A 22,876-nucleotide genomic window follows, 5' to 3' on the forward strand; every position below is an offset into this window, starting at 1 on the left:
GCTCCCTCACTGATTGGTGATGTGAGTCAAACACTTGGATAGTTTAGACTTCTTTTCTTTACTAATTGGGCATTGGCATAAGGAGAGTTCAAGCTTTTCATTTATGGACTTTTGCTGGTCCCCTTTTCTGCTGCTTTCATTGATTTGGTATCACATGACAAAACCCTCAGCTAAAAGTCATGTATCATGTGAACGCAGCAAGTACTGCTTAAAGCTGTTCTGCAAATTCATCAATAGAATGAGAAAAAGCAGTGTACAGCGACACATACTTACCAGTGGCGGCGCTAGGGGGTGGCCACTTGGGCTCAAGCCCCGGATGTTTCACGTACAGCCTGCGTACTGTGTAGCCTTCCCTGCCCTGAAGAAGAAGCGATCCTTCGTCAGCATGAAGAGTAGCCCAGCCGAGACGATATGGTCCAGCTGCGAGGCTCCGGCAAGTTCACAGTTCATGAACTTGCCCCCCCCCCCCCCCAGATCCACAACTTCAAAATGCTGGGCTAAGCTGCCACTGATACTTACTCCCCTTGCCTTCAGTTTTTGTAGGAATACATTTTAGCAACACTATTAAATATGTCTTTTATATTCAAGCAAACACCTACAGTATAGTAAAAATATGCAAATTAAATATTTTATCAGCTGCCTTTTGGTTCAGCTGCGGTGAATGCATCATATTGGCATACAATGATATAACCTGCCCATAAACAAGTATGTTATATATGTCCCTCCTGCAGTCCATCAGCAGATAAGAGAGTGAGTTTCCGGAGATTCATCATCTGACTCCGTTCTCTGTTCAAATTGTTTGGTCTCCTGAAGTCATCACTACCCATAATGCCCGGCGGTGTCTCAATAGCAGACAACACAGGCCGCCCGCAGACAGTCCTGTTCTGCTGATCATAAATCCTGTGGTCGGGAAACACTGAATCTCTGTAATGACTGCCACTGTTTACCCTTTTTAATCCGTCTGCGTAAAGTGCTCTGGTGAGTGAAAGCAAAAGGTGAAGTCATTCTGTGGTGAGACACAAGAATCTTTTAATATCTCTGAACATTTAGATACAGGGTGTGGTTGTCCACATCGTCAACCAACAAGTCTCTTGTCTCAACGGAAGACATTGTTGACTTGATTTTACGTTTCTTCATTCATTTTTGAACTCCGATTGAAGTATGTTTAATGTAGAGCTGCAAATATGTATTGATTAGTTATCACCTTATAAATGAATTTCGAATAATTAAATTAAATAGATAAATCTGTTTGGAGTTGTTTGTTTTGAGTTATTTCTATGTTGTTTAATCAAAATGCTCAAATGTTAATATTTACTGGATTCTCACTTCGTTTACTGAGGTTTTAAAACGCTACAGAAAAGTCATCGTGGGCGTTTGGAAATTGACATTTTCCACAATTTCTCTGACATTTTAGACCAAACAACTAAGTCTGAAAAAACTTATTATCAAACAAGGAAAATGTAATCATTTTGTGCAGCACTGAAGTGGATTTCATATCTCTTATTCACAGCGACTATCCAATGGAAATCAGAATACCAGTAGAGTAACTCTCGATCCCCCCCCGACTACATTTGAGAGGACCTTTTCGGTTTTCTGAGAGAATATTAAACAAAGAGTGGCAAGAAAACAAGGCACAGGAAAGGCTGAGACGCAAGAGAGGTTATTGTTTGGGCAAACTGTCGACCTGAATATAAGGATGTTGCCGTTATCTTCATTTAAACCATGATTGATGGCAAAGATGTGCTGGTTCATGTCACCAATCATATATAGGGTGGTGGTGGCGAAGTCGATAGGGACTTGGCTTGGCAACTGGAAGGTCACAAGTTCAAGTCCCGGAAAAACCAAGTGCTACCGAGGTGTCCCTGAGCAAGGCACCGTTCCCTACACGGCTCCCTGGGCGCCGTACATAATGGCAGCACACTGCTCCTAACACTAGGATGGGTCAAATGCAGAAAAACCATTTCGTTACATGGTACCTGTACTACGTAACGACAATAAGTTGTATCTATCTATCTATCTATAAAGATTGATGTGCATACAGTATATCGAGAAAGCATGTAAACATATAATAATTCATGGACACTGTGTGTAAATACGTTTTATCAAACTTGACCAGACTTTCCCAGAACACGTGATTTAGTTCAGCCGCCAGTCACCTCAGGTGTTCCTCATCGCTGTCCCGTGAAACCTCCATATCTCGCCCTCCATCAGCGGCCATAAAACGTCTCCACGGTCTCAAAGGTTTCGCCATGATTTCTGCTCGGCTCACAGCGAGCAGACCGGGGGCCCCGGCACTATCAGTTCAGTTTTTTTTATGGAGATCCAAAGGCGAGTGGCCAGCGTTTCTCTGCATTCCTGAGAGCCATAAAGACAAAGTGGTGTGCAGATGCTGCCATTTGTTTTGCAATTAGCAGGGGGAGATAGCTCCAGACCTCGTAGCTGGGAGGCTTTTGGGTCAGATTAAGCAGAGACGGGTCAAAGTGCTGCTTCGGTTGTTTATCTGAACTAAGATGACTTCTGTATGAGGCTGACAGATGTGGTTTAAACACCTGTTGAGCTAAATTAGCTAATGTGAGATATATCAAGGAAAGAAATGTTTTTGTAGTTAGGAGAGACAAAGGCTGAACATAGCGATGCTGGATGGTTTAAAAGATCTACCAGTCAATGCATTTGTTGAATATGTGATGAATCGGCACAGATGAAATTGGAGGAAAAATATGGATATGTTGAACTTTTGCGATTTCATTAGGACTGACCCTGTCTTAGTTGAGTTGTAGCTAGTTGACTTAGATTTATTTAGTAGCTTTTATGCCTTCTACCTGCTGACTGACTTATTTCCAAGATGTATTGTATTGCGTTTATGCGGAGAAACATTCAGAAATCTGTCGATTAACTAATCCAAAGTCAAAAGTCTTAGTGTGACGTCAAATCCTGTTGATCGACAGTATCACAACCCTTAGTTAATCAGGGAATCACAATGTCTGTTGCTATTGTGTGTAACATTGCACACATTTAAAAAGTCAGCCTGACATGTCAGCAAAATCTGCTTTGTATCAAGTGGCTGTAAGTATTATGATGTAATTGTCCAAAAGATAACAGTGTGAATAAGTATATCCTGTGTGCTGCAACACGGCTGAACATGAGGAGATCTTACGGATGGATTTGAGTGTGGAAACTCCCACTCCATCTCATAAAGCTGAGCAGAGCTGATAAGAGAGTTTGTTATCGGCAGAAGGACTCATAGCAGTTGTACATGTTCTCCAATTATTAACTAAGCCTTGGGCCGGAGATATTCTCTTTTTTTCCACATAAAATCATACAAAGACATTTTGCAATCGTAGTTCATCTACTAGTTTCCTTTGAGGTTGCTGTGCCTCTTGTGCAACGTGTTGAGGAGCGCTAACTTCACTACCAAGACACTGAACCTCACCAGGTTCTCCCTTTATCATCTGTAATGTTTATAGGATGGAAATGGTGGAGATATACTGTTTGTGAACAGCTGTGATTCTATTTGCACAGATTTTAGAGAGGGAAGGAGGTATTGAATTAAACCACTTCAATTCAGGGAAGGGTTCCTGAACAAACTTAAAAAATGCAAAAGAAAACAAGTGCATCAATCTTACAAGACGTTCTAATGATTTTATTTGACATGCCTTGTTATACCTTTAGCATATCTCCGACCTGCCTGCAGACACATAAACGAAGATGTTGACACGTTTATTTGAGGTGTAAACTTATAAAAGTGTAAAAAGCCTAACTTTTGCGGTCATACTGCACACGGCGCTCAGCATCAACCTTTCTTTGCATAATATCATCTTTACAGCGCAAACAATTGCCAAATATGACAATGGCGAGAACCAGGGACGTGCACAGACACTTGAGGGGCTCGAAACTGGAAAAAGGGCCTCCCCCCCGAAAAAAAAAATAATAAGACCAAAACGATTATTACATTAACTAATTTGAACAGTAATTCCCATCATCATCTCATAACAAAATAAGCTAAGGCAACTACTTGCATTCGGTGACTTGATTTTTAAAATGTCCATATCTCATTAAAATATCTAATGTTAGAAACTACTAAAGAAAAAATGGGGACAATCAATGTAGTTTGATCATTGCAGACATACTGATAAAATAGGGCTTCTATAATTACCTTAAATAAACTCACTAATTAATGAAACCAGTTCAATACGCATTGTTCTTATTCTTATCATTCTTTATGAGCGCAGTAATTTGTAAGGTATCTAATTACTTATTTAGTATTCCATAACTTAAGAGATGGTCAAGTTTAAAGTAGAGACATGGCAGAAATCCCACAATGAAGCGGGCAGTGAAGTGTTCTCTGAGATCAAGAGAAGAGAGCGAGCGGCCCCGTTGAGGGAGTTTACCATGCGGGCAATTACATGTAAGAAGGAGAAGAAGTAGAAAAATGAAGCTGGTGTGTTTCCCGCAGCGAGACACAATACTAATTGTGGGCTCATCATGTTGATTCGACCACAACAGAAAGAAAAAAAAACCTCTCGCTCTCTCCAGAGGGGCAGGTCAGCCAAAAAGGGGAAACGGGCCGTTGCCCGGGCAACAATAGCCCGTACCTGTGCACGTCCCCGGCGAGAAAGGAAGCGGGCAGTCGGCGAGCAGAGGTTGACAGTAGCAGTGATCCACAGAAAGCTAGATGACCAAGGGCAGCGCAGGGTCACAGCGACACAGGGCTGTTTGTGAGGGGAACACAGGAGCCTCAGAGCGAGGGAACAGAGAGGCTGTTTTTGTTTTCTCTTTTCCCCCTCGGTAAATACCCAGGACTTTATTTCCAGCGAGTGCTCAGATTGCACTGATGACAAGGTGGTGTGAGTTCACCGGAGACAAAATATGATGGACATCTATTAACCCTGCGGCAAAACTGAATAAACACACCGCGTGCTTACATGGACACTCCCGCATAGATGCACCAACTCCCGAAGAAAAAGTGCAATCGATGCTGTTTTTACTGAACACTGAAGTTTGCACAAGCCTCGAAAGCTTCTGTCCTTTGTGCAACAACGAGATACCTTTTGCAAATATTAACTGCAAATATTATATCTGTTTAAAACAGTACACATACTTAATGAACTGACTAACATTGATGTTACATTCAAACTCTAAAAGGCACCTAAAGGGAAAGTATTAAGCTAACAATTGAACCACATGACATGTCCAACAATGTACAGTATTTGAACGCACGCATGAAAAAAACCCACATTCACATATGCAAAGAGCAATAACCTTCCAAGTGTGTGTATGGAAATGTATGGGCAGATTATTGCTGGAGGGATGTGTTTTGATGTGTGTGTTGACGGAGCTGGCACTTGGAGCTGCGCTGCACAATGAGGTGTTGAAACAGGAACCCCTGCTGCTCGACTCGTCCTCCAACACGTCAGCACCTCGGCGGGTCATTTGTCCAACAATCAGAACTCCACTGTTCACTCTGTGTTAGGGTTTCTTGATGGTCAGATAACTTAGAAACTCAATCTGCTTCTTAATTAAGGGTCGCTCAGGTCAGTGGGGTTTACATTGATTTAATTATTACTTCAAAATCAGCATCATTTAATAGTTGTGGGTGTTGCTGATGACACTGCTGATTTATAAAAAATACGATAAGAACGTTGTATTGTTATAGGACATCATACATACAGTTGCATACATATTTGTACTTACACACTTCCTTTGTATCAAGGACTAACACAATCTAATCATTAAGATACTTTTCAGTAATATGCAATACCATGTGTTTTATAGTTCTTTTGATAACTATTCTGTTATTTTAGCAAGGTGAAAAATAGGTTTTTGCAACAGTGGTCTAATGGCGCATTTCCACTGCAGCGGGTAGCCCCGTTTAAGCGTCCTTAATCGTCCTCAAGCGGCCAGGCCAGTCCATATAGCCCCCGGCTAGCGGGTACTTTTTCCCTCTTTTTCCGGCCCCATAAAATCGTGGTTCTATCCGGCCAGGGCTGAACTAGTGACGTCAACACTCTCGACTGCTGATTGGTCAGAGAGAATCGTCACAAGATCGTGCGCGAGATCATCCCTAGCGTCGCATATATATCTAGAAGCAAGCTTGCAGCATTTTTTGACGTTCCTACATCTCATTGGGGATGATAAAATCCAGCGGGAGCTCGACGGAACAACTCGAAATGTGAAAGTGTTCCAGGATGTCCCTGCACAGATGCCCCGCCTACACTGCATTGCTACCCCAGGTTCTAAACTGTAATGGAAATGCGCCACGGCCTCGGACGGCCAGCGAGGCAGCCCGAGGCCTGAGCGAGGACGCTTAGGGACGCTTAAACGGGGCTACCCCGCTGCAGTGGAAATGTGCCATAAAAGTAGCAACAAGTAAGCCCTGTATCAAACATGCATTGTACACAACTGACATGCAAAATGATACGTTTCATGACGGCAGGAGCATCAAATGTTCCTTCCTTATCAACTAACTCCCGATCACATTATCCGCTGCATTCACACGAGCCCCAGGCTGCAGTCGAATAGTCCAAAGATCAGCTCCTAAGTTCTAACCCTATCTCCTATTCCTTGACCTCTGAGTGAAAGGTCACGGGGTTAAGGGATAGTGGATAGGAGAATTCAAAAGGACTTAGGAGAAGAGACTGTGGTACTTTAGAGAATCCGAATGCACTTTCACTAACCGACGTGTTTATGATGCGCCAGCGGACGTCATTGTGTGCGTCTGCTGCTGTGGGGTAACCATGGAAACCACAGTTTTCTATACAGCGGACTACAACATGGATGTTCAATAAGAACGAGGGACTACTGTGAACTCATCTGGAGACTCTGCACCGTGCTCTGATGCTGCTGCTTTGCTTTATGAACAACAGAGAAACATATTCTTCAGGACCAAAGTTGGAATTGAAATCAAAAAGGAAAGTGAAACTTATGCTCGTCACCCTCTCCCTCCGGTCCACATTAACCAATGATCCCAATACGTATGATTGTATGAACTAAAGATCTTAAATCAATACAGATGTATTTATTATAAACGTTAGTCCTTAACATCTATCACTGTGTATATCACCATTCAAACATCTTTTAGAAGTTGAACAAACCCACACCTCAGTGAAGACTGAATGTTGACTTTATTTGATCATTTCAGTAAAAACTAACGTTCATATTTCTCTCTTTGATTATAATACTGATGAACGTTCAGAACAAAGCACTTTGCCAACTTACCACATACGTTTTAAAATGCTTAATAAGCACCGTAACTTTCATGATATCATTTCTCGGTCATAATCGGTTGTTTCCGTGAACGGCCGACTGTTGAGTGACGGCAAATGCTGCGGCTGCAATGCATTGTGGGGCAGCATTTTCTCCTCTCTTGTCGGTTAGGGAGGTCCAGTGGTTCCTAAGCTAAAGGAGGCTATAAAGGAAGTTTGAAACCTCCTTTCCTTTCATTTGGAGAATTGGAACGGCACTTATCATGGCTGCCACTGAGGGACTTCCGGGTCATTTCACTCCTTTAGGAAGGTTCCTAAGCTAAATGGACTATTGGACTTCAGCCCCAGTTTCATTAGTAGCTGCCATCTTGCTTCCTTTGCTCTCCCTCCGTTTCCTCATGCCGTCTTCAGTGCCGGGTATCAGCTGTCACACGGAGGATCACATTTGTCTGGCAGGTCTATTTTTACCCGACAGTGTTTAAGTTTCGCTGCGTCGTTATCATGCCTTCAGCCTTTTGTTTTGGTTTGACTGATTGCTTTTTTCACGCTTCAAATCGCCTCCATCTGCCACACCCATGGAGGGAACTCTGTTTGTGTTCTTGTGTGCGTTTGTAAAATTGCCTACTTGTGTGGGTGTGTGTTAATGTGTGTGGTCTGCAGAAGAGATCCTTAATTTAACGGTTTGTGCACCTCTAAGGGAGAGATGCTCGCTTCATAGACTCTGAATGACACACACACACACACACACACACACAACTTATCAGGATTAGGATCAGATAATACCTTAAATACCTGCTATCTATTTCCCCATACCCCCCTCAACCTGTCTAGACGTGTTGCTTAAAGAAACTTCTCTCTGTATATCCACACATGCAGTGTTTCCACACCGTTATCACATGCAACAAAAGCAGATCTGATCAGATTTGTTTGACAGTTGCATCTCCCCAGAAACATCATGAAACAACAACAGCTGTCTTCAGATTTAGCTTGTTGTATTGTTCAGTTGTATGTGGTGTACAGAAATAGCTGGAGTCACCTTTAACATGAATACCGAAATGTGTGGTGCGTAATAGTGAGACTGTTGGATAATAGTGTGTTTATGTGAAGAACGCAAATCGGTTTTATAACCTAGTCGGCAGCTACCGGACTGTTTTGATCTCTTAAATCTATGAGTTGAGTGAAACACAAAATAAAACGTGTTAATGTGTTTTGGTCTGAACCGATTTGTTCGTCAAACTGGACTGAGAAACAAGCATGGGAAGAAAGGAGGAGGAAGTCTTGGTATCAGCTTTTCTTAACATGTTCTTTATCGTTTCTTAAAAGCTGGGTGGATGGTGGGGTGGAAGCCATGGTGGGGTGGAAGCTGGGGTGGTGGTGAGGTGGAAGCTGGGGTGGATGGTGGGGTGGAAGCTGGGTGGAGCTGGGGTGGTGTGGTGGAAGCTGGGGTGGAAGTGGGGTGGAAGCTGGGGTGGAAGCTGGGGTGGATGGTGGGGTGGAAGCTGAGGTGGAAGCTGGGGTGGAGCTGAGGTGGAAGCTGGGGTGGAAGTTGGGGTGGAAGCTGGGGTGGTGGTGGTGAGGTGGAAGCTGGGGTGGAAGTTGGGGTGGAAGCTGGGTGGAAGCTGGGGTGGTGGTGGGGCAGACGAGCAGCAGCAACATGAACGTAGCAGTAGCAAGTGAACACAGCATAGCGAGGCAGAGGCAGGAAGACCTGGCAGCTTAAATAGAGCGGCATGTTTAGGAGAATGGTTGGTTGTTGTCAGAGGGACGAGGTGCGTCACGTGTTGATGTATCATTGGTGCTGGAGTTGACTGCCTGAACTCGCTCGCAGGCTGTTTTTACCCAGCATGATTCCAGGATTTTAACAGGAAATGAGATACAAACCCACAAACTCTGGTGCAGCATTATATACAGTTGTTTGAATTTGTCTGAAAATGTTTGTGTCCGCATTTAGAGAAAGAAGTTCCAAATTCTATTGTCTCAAGTTTTTGGTAGGGTTTCGTGTAAATGACCCTTCTTAGTCACACAGATTGTTTTCTCTTGATTCCAGTTCTTGGACGCACCTCAGTGTTCTTAAACTAGTTTGCTAGGGTTGTTCTGTTTAAATGGTGGTGGGCTCGCTTTCTGACAGGTACATGCTCAGGTGTAAAGCATATGTTTATGCATGCAAAGAAATCTGGGAGAATTACTTAGTGAAGAGAAGGTTGTATAAAATAACTACTTTAAAACCAGGTATCCACCCGAGGGTTGCCGTGAGTTGCAGTTTTGCTACACATGTTGAACTCCTCCTTTAATGTTTCTCTGTCTTCTGTTTCTTCTCAGATTCGATTAGAGTTGGACAAATACCTGCCGGAGGTCAACGGTCCTCTGCTGAGCAACCTGATCGACACAGCGGAAGGAAGCACCGACGAGGCAGCGCCTCCTTGGTCGACGAGTTCTTCTCGGACGACAAAAGTGTGACTCCTTACAGCCTCAACATCAACGTCATCCTCCCCAACACCACCCACCTCCGCACAGGCCTCTACCGGCCCAACAACAAGACTCTGTCGGTGCAGCAGATCAAGACGGAGCCCGGGCTGGAGGTGCCCTGCTCCATCACCTCCTCCAGCACCCAGGCCCTGCCCGACTTCACCTCCGTGTTCAGCGTGCCGCCTGTCGTCAACAACGTCTTCATCAAACCAGACATGAGCTCAGGGTTAGTGAATGTGTCCACATCGTCCCAACACCACCAGCAACAGCACCACCAGCAACAGCACCAGCAACAGCACCAGCACCAGCAACAGCACCAGCAACAGCACCAGCACCAGCAACAGCACCAGCACCAGCAACAGCACAATATGGACACGGAGCTCCACATCGGCCCCCCGGCCCCTCAGTCGCAGGTCTACAGCATGCCTTTATCCGGCTGTGGGGACCTCACCATGACTCTGTCCCACAGCAGCCCGTCAACACACGCCTCGGCGAGCGGCAGGACCATGCTGAACCTTGGCAACGTCGCATTGCAGACAAACAACGGCAACTACATGATGGCCGAGCACCAGGTGCAGCAGCATCATGGTTATTACCAAGCCTCTCCGTCACACACAGCGCCACACAGCCTGCCCCCGTCCCCCCCCAACTCTCAGCCGGGGAGTCCAGACAATCAGGCGGAGCTGCTGAGTTTAGCGCCGCAGCTCCACCTGGCCTACCAGCAGCGCCTGGGAGGGATGAAGGTGACGGGGCTGTCTCCACACGCCATGCTGATGACACACGGCCAGGGGGTCCTGACGGGCCCCAAATACAACAGGCGGAACAACCCGGAGCTGGAGAAGAGGAGGATCCACTTCTGTGACTTCCAAGGTCGGTTTTAGTCCAAAAGAAATGTTCACAATTGTCCCTATTTTCCACCATGCGCTATAAATAAACCAGCATAAGTGTACATGTTTTGTTTTAAAATAACTGCCATGTGTGGAATAAATAAATACATTTTATGTGTCCCTTGGGGGCAAGAAAACATATATTTTTTTCTAAGCATGTACACTGAACAAAATATAAACGCAACACTTTTTTTTTGCTCCCATTTTTCATGAGATGAACTCAAAGATCTAAAACATGTTCGATAAACACAAAATAACCATTTCTCTCAAATATTGTTCACAAATCTGAAAAAATCTGTGATAGTGAGCACTTCTCCTTTGCCGAGAGAATCCATCCCACCTCACAGGTGTGGCATATCAAGATGCTGATTAGACAGCATGGTTATTGCACAGGTGTGCCTTAGGCTGGCCACAATAGAAGGCCACTCTGAAACGTGCAGTTTTGCTTTATTGGGGGGGGGGGGTCCGAAAAACCAGGCAGTGTCTGGTGTGAGGGGTAGGATTAGGGGTAGGGTTAGGGGTAGGGTTAGGGTAAGGGTAAGGGTTAGTGTAATGTTGTGAATCGAGTGGCCCATGGTGGTGGTGAGGTTATGGTATGGGCAGGCGTATGTAATGGACGACGAACACAGGCCACTCGATTCACAACATTACCCTAACCCTACCCCTCACACCAGATACTGACTGGTTTTCGGACCCCCCCAGACCCCCCCAATAAAGCAAAACTGCACGTTTCAGAGTGGCCTTTTATTGTGGCCAGCCTAAGGCACACCTGTGCAATAATCATGCTGTCTAATCAGCATCTTGATATGCCACACCTGTGAGGTGGGATGGATTATCTCGGCAAAGGAGAAGTGCTCACTATCACAGATTTTTGAACAATATTTGAGAGAAATGGTTATTTTGTGTATATAGAACATGTTTTAGATCTTTGAAAAATGGGAGCAAAAACAAAAGTGTTGCGTTTATATTTTTGTTCAGTGTAATTAGCAACCAGGTCATTCTACCAGTTGCCTACAAATGTGAGATATCTGGCAGTATACTTATTTTTACATGATGTATTTTAGGGGATCAGCAGCCCCTTTTTCTTTTCTTTTGCAAGTTAAAAGTGAAGATACTAAACCAGCCTTTTTTTTCAACGAGCCCTGCACGAATTCCTGGACTTTTTAAAGGCTTACTTCACACAAAAAATGAAACTAATGAAAGCAAGTCACAACACTACCACTTCAGCAAGTTGGTTCGGATTGCTTTCAACCAATGTCCCTGTTGTGTAAATAAGCTCAACTGCCAAAGCAAAAACACATATGCAAATCTTTCAGTAACACAATGCCTCTCTTTAATATCAAAGAAACAATAACTGGGTTGCCAACATTCTTTAAAACCCACTGGAAAAACATTGAGTCTTTTATTCAACCTGGAGGGCAATTGTTTGAAATGCTCCTTCTGGGTTCACTTGCCAAAGATGTCTACACATGTGATTGAGTTGTCCTGTGTTAAGTACCATTTCCACTGCGTCACAGGTGAAAAACAACTCAAAAGACAGCACTTTTTCTGCTTGTTAACAGCTTTATGGCCAGGTTAAACTTAGCGTCAGGTGAGCACATTTTCCGCAGTCAGCCGGGCATCCATCTAACTCTCTCTGTGATTTATTTTCAGGCTGCACCAAAGTTTACACAAAGAGCTCCCATCTGAAGGCTCACCAAAGGACGCACACAGGTAAGAAAACACTCCTCTGTGGATTTAACTGACACAAGATGACATCACATTGCACATCACTGTCTTTATCTACATGCAGTTCAAAGACACTGACTTTGAAGCAGCTAATGCCAATAACTTGCTGCAGATGCTCCTTCAGCGTTATGCATGAATTAGCACAAAGCTTCATTAAACACAGTAGGGGATAATCTGGCAGATTTTGTGTTGTACTCACCTACCCCAGCAGCAGTGGCGCAACAAGGTTGTGATTGGCCCCGGTGCAAATGTTGTTTTGGGGCCCCCATCGCCCCAAACATAAGCGCATGCTGATGCGCTCACACACGCACGGACATACACTCTCTCTTGTCCTTCCTCTTTTGAGCGCTGCTCTTGTGCTTTGGTTTGCTGGACATTATAAATGCAAGCTATGATATTTTTTATAATGCTGCCGAACTTGCTGCTGCTAGCTACAGTACAGTACAGGTTGATTAAATGGTTCCCTCGTCACGCAAGGTATCACATGACATGAAAGGGAGCAAACAGACAAATTACAAATGAATTTAGGTTGCTTGGTTACTTTGAAGACTGCGCGAAACGGTCAATGCCATTGGGGCCCCACAACAACAAAAATGGCCGGCTCTGGGCCTCAGTGCGTTGCAGCGGCTGCACCGTCGATAGTTACGCCACTGCCCAGCAGTGCTCACAGGTGACTGGTTTTGCCGTTAAGAGAATTAATCACTGACAGATGTCTGTCTGATATAAAATAGTAAAAAATACAACTTTACTCTATTGTATGGAGAGGAAAAACAAGCATTCTTGTGCACAATGCAATTTCATGAAACTTTTGTCCAAAGTGTGTGTATTTTATGGGGTCTTCATCCAGTTGTGTTTTTGCACAAATGTACACATCTGTTGTATTTATTTAGCTTTTCTGTCCACATATGCAAACTAGCGACGGTTAACTCACAAGCTTTCCAACGTGACATTTAACTAATTTGGCTTCAGCTTGTTTATTTTTAAACTGCATATTTTGTCCCCACGCCAGTTTCGATACACCCAGTTACTATAATAGAGGTAAATAACACAATGAAGAGGAAAAACATCATAGAAGCAACATTTGGTTTGCTCAAGAGTTTTTGTTTTCTGTCCGTTGTGTTTATACATGCTCATACCTGTCCTCTGAGATCCCAAGAGAGGTTGAACAAAGGAGGGAGGGAGGAGGGCAGGATGAAGGAAGGAGAAAAAAAAGAGGGAAGACGTGCTGTTAAAGCAAAAGGCCAAACCAGTTACTCCTGCTCTTCAGTCTCTTTTCAGAGGATGCAATAGGAGGAAGGAGGGGGTTTGCAGAATGGGGGAAGGCTGGTTTCGATGTGATTCCCTTCTGTAACATAAAACCTGTGGGTTTCCCAGAAGCCTCAGACCTGGATTTTAGAGATTTACTCATGCGATAAAAGCTGCAGAGAGAAACAAATGAATGAATGTGCAAATAGAAACGGATTGTCATAAATAGATAAGCGGAAACTTTATGGATCCCTTTGGGGGAAGTTCAGTTGTTGCAGCAGGATACAGCAACACAAAAGACAAACAGACTGTAAAATATGAAGTGAGAACAATACAAGAGAGCAAGAGAGACAATTTAGGAGTGTGTCGACAATTTTCACGCAAACAGTCTGACTTTGTCTTTGACGCACCACATTGTCAGTGGTTGAATCATTCTGTGGTCAGTGCACAGCTGTCCAATTATTAAGTGCCCGGAGGAGAAATGTTGTATTAACTTGTAAGCAAACTGTCCACTGTTCCCTGAAGGCATGTGTCTGAACTAATGTTCTTCTTTTTGTTGCTCATTGAAAGTATTTTAGGGACCGACCACCACTGAGTTGAAATGTGCAACAGTTTCAAGGATATCCAATTGGCTTTTGATTCACAAAATAGAGTTAAGTCTCAATGCAACTTCTAAGATTGAATATCAATAGGATTGTACAGTTCAACAGATAATTGCGCCACGTGTAGACAGTCTGAAAACGTGTATAAAACTGCCTCGTGTTTACGGATTGTGCAAAAAGTGAACGCCCTGGTTTACTCATCCTGGTCACTCTGAATCTCACTAAGAGGCTTCACTTTCCAACTGGCAAAACCTGGCTTGCCTATTCTGTTCTTTTCATTCAGTTCAGGATGACTCATACGTTTAACATGTTCAGAAACAACTTTCTCTTACTTTAGATCTTCATTCTTCCACAGCCTTTTTCTCTTATTACTGTCTCTAAATCCTGCACAAACATGGTGATCTGGATAGATGTTAACCCCATATCTTATCTCTAAAACAGAAACCTCATTGTTGTTAAGGGTCAGTCTGTAACTTAAGCTGTGGAATACCTCAAGGCTCTGTCCTAGGTCCCCTTTATTTTGTCCACACTATTGTTTTCTTGCAAAAATGTATATAAAGTATACATCTGCTCCCTGAACTCACGTTTATAAGGACATTTGAAAACTGACAACCTATTTTAAGCCTATATTTGACTCTAATCTGTGCTCTAGAAAGTAGGCAGGATAAAGGTAGTCTGATGCTGTTTGCTTAAAAATGAATGTTTTTTCCCAATTCTCTTACTTGTGCAAAGCTATTCATGCCTTATCTTTCCCAGCAGTGATTAATTTAGCTCACTGTTTGCCATCTTGAGTGTTAAAGCCTGTTCACACCTCCAAATCATACATGCTGCAGCCAGTCTCCTATCCACAGCAAATATAAAAGATAACATCACGCACATTGACTCTTTACATTGGCTTAAAGTTGATTTTCTTATTGCCTAACAGTCATGGACAGACCTACGGATAAAATATAATTCAATCTTTAAATTCACATTAGTACATGATTTAATATTTAAAGGCCAATGCAGGCACCAATGGTGTCTAGGTTAGGAATGTTTTTCAATATAAATATATATCGAAAAAGATATATCACAGTCCAAAAACCCAAACACGTTTAGTTTAGCAGACTCTAAAACAGATAATCCACACACTGAGAAGCTGAAACTACTTTGTGTTTGCTTAAAGAGAAAAATACGTTGGCAGTAACTTCTCTGTAAATCCATCTGCTGATCCTTTCTGCTAGTGTGTACCTTTGTGTGCATACATACTTGTTAGGGAATAATTTGCTTAGGTATTCAACCTTTGACACAGTTCATAATTTTCTCCTCTCACTGTCTCCTTTCCCGTGGCATAGGTCTACGGCCTGGGGTGTTGCTGCTATCTCTCTTAAGGAGGAGCAGCTTGGGCGCATTGTTGTTGCCAGTCTATGACAGAGCACAAGCAGCCATGAGGTAGTTTCCTGTTCAGGGACGTAGGGTCCCTGGCGCACATTCTTTCCTATAGACGAGAGCTCTAGTTAGATTCAGGGTCCATATTGCTTTAGTCTCGCTGATAAAGAATGTTGAGTATTACACTCTGAACAAGTTAAAACCTCGAGCTGCAGAAAGAGTTCTTCAGAATTGGTTTGGCAACCGCTGTCAACTCGTGACACACCACCTGTCTTGTGAATTCTCCGTCACTCCAAATAAACCGTCAGTATTTGCCATCAAAGCTCCAGCGCTCCTCGTGTCTCTCTGAGTCCTGACTCCAATTGCTTCAGAAGTTTCCCCCACAATACTCTTCTGTGAAACAGCCAAAAGACGTATGTATTCATCCATGTCATGATTCTTTACAGCAGCATTTATCCACATGTGTTATCAACACCCTGTCATGTGGTGAAACATCCACACAATGAATGTCTATTTCAACTCAATGATTCAGATTTATGTCTTTTTGTTCCCCTTAAGGCGATAGTATCAGAAAGTTGCGTGTGGGTGTGTGTGTGTATCTGATTGTGTACTGCATGTCAGCGTGAGTGTGTGTCTTATAAGTATCAGTTTCATTTTCTTTACTTCAGAGAAAAATCCTCTTTTAGTTTTTCGTGAGAAATCTAGTCATGCAGTTCTCAACATTAGTAGGTGTTTTACTCTCCTTAAGTTATTATGTTTATAAGCTCCTTAAACCCTACATTTGTCCAGGTTGTCCCCCTTAGGTCAAAGACTTTTGATATAAATGTTTGTGCTAGCTCTATTACCTGTCTAGTGCGTACCCTGCGTCCCACACAATGCATGCTGGCCTGGGACTTGCTCATGGCTAACGCTCAGCCTGCTGGTACATGAGGCACACGTATAAAGTTAGTTTTATAAGGACTACTATACTAGACCGTTGTAGCTCCAATTTTACCAGTTTGGAAGTATCTGAAGCTATTCACTATGGGTGAACAAGCAAAAGAGCTCCGTTGATGAAAAGACAAAGATGGAGAGTGATACAACAAGTTAGTTTTACCATGCTAGATTACTAAGAAACGAAACCGTTTACTCTTCCCCTCTCATATCACTGAGATCTGTATTTGTAGTTCTTCGGTATTCTACAGTAGTTTGTTTTGCTCTGAAAAGTAACATTACCAAGGCTGCTAGCGGTAGCCATGTTACTAACAATGTTGTAGGGCGATATTTTCTCTTCAGATGTTCTTAAGTAAAGGATTGTAATACTTTGACTGCCATTAACAAAGTGCCTTTGTTGGACATCACTATCTGTTGTGTGGTTATGTGTGGCTCAATATACCCGCCGCTACGAGGGTCCAACCTTGACCATGAAGCCATTTTGAGCTTTGCACGTTGTCTTGCAGTAACTGTGTGTTAGTGTGCGTACGTGTGTGTGTACATGTGTGTGTAAAGTGCTATCAGCCTGATTAAGGAACCCTCCAGCCCTCTTCACAAACACTAACGGAGCTGATAAAGCTAAGAGGTCTACAAACAGTGTATGGGCGTCCAGGAGAGCCTGGAGTTGTTTGCTCTTTGACTCATTAAAGCAGGCAGAGATGTATCATGCTCTGATGTTTTATACCAGACGGTTGTAGAGTCATTTAGGGCAGTGTTTCTCAAACTTTTTCATACCAAGGACCACTTAACCAATAAAAAAACACTCGCGGACCACCTAACTCCACAAATATCAAAAAACATATCGTTTTTCTAGAACAGATTACACATCGCCTGAAAATGGTACAAACAAGTGGCAACATGTGTGATGAAGGTGTTGCGCTGGGCTATATCATATATAATATATATATAACCTTGCTCCATTGTGGAGATATTCCCACGAGAGTGCGGAAAACTTAAATTGATTAATTAATTTCAAATGTGAAATATACTCACGGACCACTAGGGGGCGCTCACGGACAACCAGTGGTCCGCGGACCACACTTTGAGAAGAGCCGCGTTCACACTGCGGTACTTTTCCCACAAAGGTTCATGCGAACTTAGTTCATGCGAACTTAGTTCATGCGAACTCTTACAGTACAGATCGCGTTCACACCAGAAAAAAGTCCCTGGGGGTGGATTAGGCAAATGAAGCCGCTGACGTCACTTCTTCTTCTTCTGCTTTGGGTTTACTGGCAGGCCGCAAACCACTTCACGGCGTATACTGCCGCCCAAAGTCCCCCGGCCGGAAGTCCCCGGAGTTGTGGGAAGGCTTCAGTAGAAGCTGCTGGGACTCCCAGCAGCTTCTACTGAAGCCTTCCGAGTAAATCGCCAGAACGCCGACACCTCCTCATCTCCACCGCTCCCATGTTTTATTTTGTGTTGCCATAAGTTAGTCTCTCTGCGTTTCTGCGCTGGGCTAATGCTAATGCTAATAATGCTAATGCAAGGATAATAAAATGGCGGCTTCACAAAACTTTTTGGGAGTTTTACGGGGCGTGGTTTGCAATCCGCCCAGCCAATCAGGAATATAGCTCTTTTCTCAAAGAAGAGGGGTAAAAAGGTTCGCATGAACTACTTTTAGTACCGGCTCTTTTTGGTGTGAACGCGATCATGAACTAAGTTCGCATGAACCTTTGTGGGAAAAGTACCGCAGTGTGAACGCGGCTAAGGACTGATTTAGGGTATGCATTACAAGAGGTTTGAACATCTGAATACGTTTAAGAGTGGGTGGATACTTTTTTGCTGTTATTTTTACTGACAGATTTTGTTCTGCTTTTAGAAAATGTAATTATGTCAAAGAAATGTTCAACCTATTCTTTAGTCGGCCAGAGTAAAACCATCAGTTAAATGCCCTAATTTGAAATGTAAAGAGACTTAAGATTTAGGGAAATATAGTAGTTATAATTGAACAAAAGCATTTTAGAATATTTTAATACGTTTTCTCTTGAAGTAAAGCTAAATAGTTCTCTTTTTTTGATTGGATCCTCTTTGAACAAACTTCATTTTGACTTTTCTAAAGTTGTTATAACGTTACCTATAGGGAGAATCAGCAGTTACAAGATAAGGGGTTAATACATGTTCCTGCTGCGGGTTCATGGAGTCAAAGAGACTTAAAGCCCCATATAGAGCAAATATATATGATCCTTACAAAGTACACATAAGCCTGCAACAAAAGATGTTTTGTCCCAGAGTGATGAATGTGCTGTTATGCTGTCTGTACACTTCTGAGTGTGTGGTTTTGGTGTGTGTGTGTGTGTGTGTGTGCGTGCGTGCGTGCGTGCGTGCGTCCGTCCGTCCGTCCGTCCGTCCGTCCGTCCGTCCGTCCGTCCATTATGGTTTATGACGTATTCATATATACACATTAGTTTTTGTTTGAGAAAGAAATAATAGTAGGCCCCTTTTTATTCTGCCACCTGTCCGTCAGGTATACATGCCTGTAAAGTCTTTTGAAAGCTGATGCCTTTCAGTTTTAAAAGAAAGTGAATATAGCCATGTGTGTGTTGGGTAACGTGCTTCAAAATGCCAGAATATCATTTCCTTCTTTCTTTAAGATGTGGAAAGAGTGGCAGGAGAGAAACGTGCATAGTTAGAACATCACTGCAGAGGAAGTAAGTGCAGGAACATAAGTGTATTATGTTATTTGTATTCAAGAAAGTTTTGTCAGTATCCACACAAAGCTCAGTTTTCCCCCTCGTCACAACACAACCAGCTAGGGATGTCCCGGTCACCTTTTTTTGCTCCCGATCCGATTCCGATCATTTGATTTTGACAATCTGCCGATACCGATTTTTCCCGATACGATCTTTATGCAATGCATTAAGAGAGAAAAAGGTAACAGATAACGGCTGGTCATCCAACGCAATGAGTTCAGCTATCTTGGCTGTTGTTGTGTTGGCCTTTTCACTGTTCTGGGGCAGTTTCTCTTTCCTTTTAGAAGTCTCTGAAAGTGTCGGTTGTTTCAGTGCCGATACCTGAGGTGCCGCTGTGTACTCGCCGTGTTGTTGTTGGTGTTTGTTTCTCAGGCGGCGTGTTGGATTGGTCGTGTTGAACGTAGCTCTGTTCTTTCCACCACGCGGAACCTCCGCCTTGCAAACATTGCATCTGGCTGTGACACTGCCTTCGCTTTCAATTTCATAATACTTCCAAACTGCTGAAATTTTCTCTGTCCCGACTCCCGAGTCACCAGCTGAACGTAGCCTCTCGTTAGCTCACTGCTACTATTAGACACTGCGCCCACTCTGTTGCCAGCTTTCAGAGAAATAAGCAACCAGGTCTGAAAACAAGCCCAAGAGAAGCAACACATACATGATGTTGTGTCATTTTAAACCAAAACTAAGGCCTCAGGATGACTTTAAGACGTGAACATGGTCATTTTAGTTTTTATAACATTAAAAAAAAAAAAAAACATTTTATAAAATAAAGAATTCCCAATCCCCGATTTTTTTCTCCCGATTCCGATCTTTTGAAAATCACGTGATCGGCTCCGATCCCCGATCACGTGATCGGATCGGGACATCTCTACAACCAGTATATTCAAATGGTCCATCTACCACAGTTTTGTGCTAAAAAATCTTGTTATGAAACAGACACTCAAGTGCTGCTTCAGTCACTTCACAGGCAATTAGTTACCCAACAGGTAAGTCTTCCCAAACTGTAGGCTGCAGGCAGATGAAAGATGGACGAGGGGGGGTTTCCACCTGACCTCTTGGCAGCTCGTTTAGGAATATATACCCCTCACGTGTGTTTGCTCTGTGTGTGAATGTGTCGTATTTCACCTGCCTGTTTGCCGCCCCTCGGGATAATAAGTCTCCGAGAGGCGGCTGTGCTTTGACCCCCACAGCGCAGCTATAGAGCAAAACCAAACACACCTGCCGCTCGAGAGCCTCGTCTCTTTATACGGGGACATTTGTTCTCCACCTCTACACACACATCACGAGCGGTTCACTCCAGGAACAGGATATCGTCCTGATTGGAGCCTGGAGTGCCTCTGATGTGTGTGTGCTCAGGTTTTAGTGCTGCAGGATTATTTTGACTTATATTGTTGTTTTAAAATGATAATAGTGTTCATTGTTAAGAGAAGCTATACAAAACCAATATGTGTGTTTAGTCTGTGGAATACTTTATGTAGGAGAGTATATCTCTGGTATTTTAAAACATATTTAGACTAACGAATATCTGGCTTTCTGCAATTTGAATATAGCCCATCTCACAACATCTATAAATGATGTAGCTTTATCCAATTAAATCATGTTGGGATAAAGTATAGAAACAAGTGTTTATAATCACTATTGAATATGACGTTGTTTTAAAAATGAATAGTTTTGCATCAAAATTAACTTTAACTCAAAAACACATTCTGCTGCCCTTATTTTTTAGTTGTTCTTATCGCCTGACCCCTCCTTTGTGTTCTTTGGACCCCTCGCCCCACTAATGGCTGTCACTGAGTGATTGATGGCCAATAGCAGAAGCTATCTAATCAGCGCTAACGAGGCCCGCTGTGTTAACGAGCCCTCGATGACCCACAGAGACAGACGCACTCCATCCTCACACCACGCTGGGGTTTTCAGCCAAGGACTCAATTAGGGAATACATTCGCTTTATACTTATTTAGGTACAACAACAATGAAGCACAATTATGTCTCATAAATGTATATCGTTCATTTTCAAAAAAGATGTGTTTCTAGAGAATATGAATCGGTCTTTGTTGGAGAAAACAAGATCCCTTATATCATGAAAAACATGAATTACATTACATGTTAGACGCTTTTATCCAAAGAGACTAACTGTGGGCAATCCCCACAGGAGCACTTTCTCCTGTCTCAGGGACACAACGACATGCTGACTGCAGTGGGGTTTGAACCTGTGCTCCCCTGATCCCAACACCAACGCACTACCCACTGCGCCACACGCCTCCCTGTTGCCATGAACTCTTTTACTTCTTGTTCTGGAAAGTACTAAACCCCACTTTAAGTAAAGCAGCTCGATCAGAGTTTTATCGTTTAGTTATTTGTATCTCAGTTCTTTGGCCTCCTCCCTTTCACTGACTCCATTCACTTGGACTGTTCCGTGAAAGATGACGTGCTTTTTGTTCCAGTTGTTTGAACAGCAGCCTATTGAACGGATCTTTTTTCTCTGTGTTGATGATTAGCTCACTGTTTGGCAATGGCATGTAGCGGCAGAGCAGAGAAATGTCAATGTTTGGGAGGGGTGGGAGAAGTGGCGTGTTAAGATGTACTTGGCTCGTTATTCTGCACTGCCATTTTACAAGTTCTGCCGACCTTATTATCCAGAATGCATTCGACTTCTGTGAGAAAAGAAATCACAAACCGCCAGAAATAATGACTCAATAGTGCGACTACAGGTCAGAAACTCCACATGGCATCTTTAGAAAGAAATAGCAACACTTTAAATTTTATTTAGCGGTTAGAAATTGTTGGTTAAGGTCACAATCCTGAGCGACTTGTCCTCTGGGCTCAGTTCAGCATTTCCCCACATGTTAGGTCACAGTTCAGTGAAAACCCCCCAGGCATTTTGGCATTTACTCCAGTTTGAAATATATTCAAATATTAAAAGTTAGTCAAATCAAATCAAGTTTTATTTATATAGCACATTTATAAACGATTTTTGGTGGAGCCAAAGTGCTGCACATAATAATAATAATAATAATTTCAATTTATATAGCGCCTTTCACGAAACCCAAGGACGCTTTACAATGGGAAGTAACAAAACAAAAGGTAATAATAATCATACAGAGCAATAGCAGGAAATAAGTGACTGTAAATTAGTTGATGCCAAAGGCCTGAGTGAACAGATGGTGTTTGAGGTGTTTTTTGAAGGTGTCCAGAGTGTCTGCATTCCTGATTGCAGAGGGCAGAGAATTCCAGAGGGTGGGGGCTGCGACACTGAAGGCTCTGTTGCCAAATGTTTTCAGCTTGGAGCGCTGGATGGAGAGCAGCCCTTTGTCAGAGGACCGCAGGTGACGAGAGGGGGTGTAGGGCTGAAGGAGGTCAGAGATGTATGGAGGGGCTAGGGAGTGGAGAGATGTGTAGGTTAGCAGGAGGAGTTTGTACTGGATGCGTGACTTGACCGGGAGCCAGTGAAGGTGGATGAGGGTGGGGGTGATGTGTTGCAGGGCTTAGTGTGGGTGAGGAGCCTGGCTGCAGAGTTCTGGACGTACTGGAGCCTGTCCAGGGCTTTGCTGGTGACCCTGAACAGAACTCCATTGCAGTAGTCCAGACGAGAGGAGATGAAGGTATGAATTAATGTTTCTGCAACGGGGTCGGGGAGAGAGGGCCGGAGTCTGGAGATGTTTCATAGGTGAAAGAAAGCAGTTTTGACAGTAGACCTGATGTGGGAGTTGAAGGTG

At 43.3% G+C, this 22,876-nt stretch overlaps 1 protein-coding gene across 1 annotated transcript in view; it reads left to right on the top strand.

The window, feature by feature from the left end:
• The window catches only part of klf5l (Kruppel like factor 5 like), a 30,546-nt gene that overhangs the window by 4,454 nt on the left and 3,216 nt on the right, over positions 1 to 22,876 (top strand). The window contains 3 exon segments of the mRNA XM_034098339.2: positions 9,522 to 9,591; positions 9,594 to 10,538; positions 12,209 to 12,268. Of these exon segments, the coding sequence (XP_033954230.2) occupies positions 9,522 to 9,591; positions 9,594 to 10,538; positions 12,209 to 12,268 (1,075 nt within the window).

The sequence above is a fragment of the Pseudochaenichthys georgianus genome, chromosome 14, assembly GCF_902827115.2.
Source record: "Pseudochaenichthys georgianus chromosome 14, fPseGeo1.2, whole genome shotgun sequence".
In the NCBI taxonomy this organism is placed as follows: Eukaryota; Metazoa; Chordata; class Actinopteri; order Perciformes; family Channichthyidae; genus Pseudochaenichthys; species Pseudochaenichthys georgianus.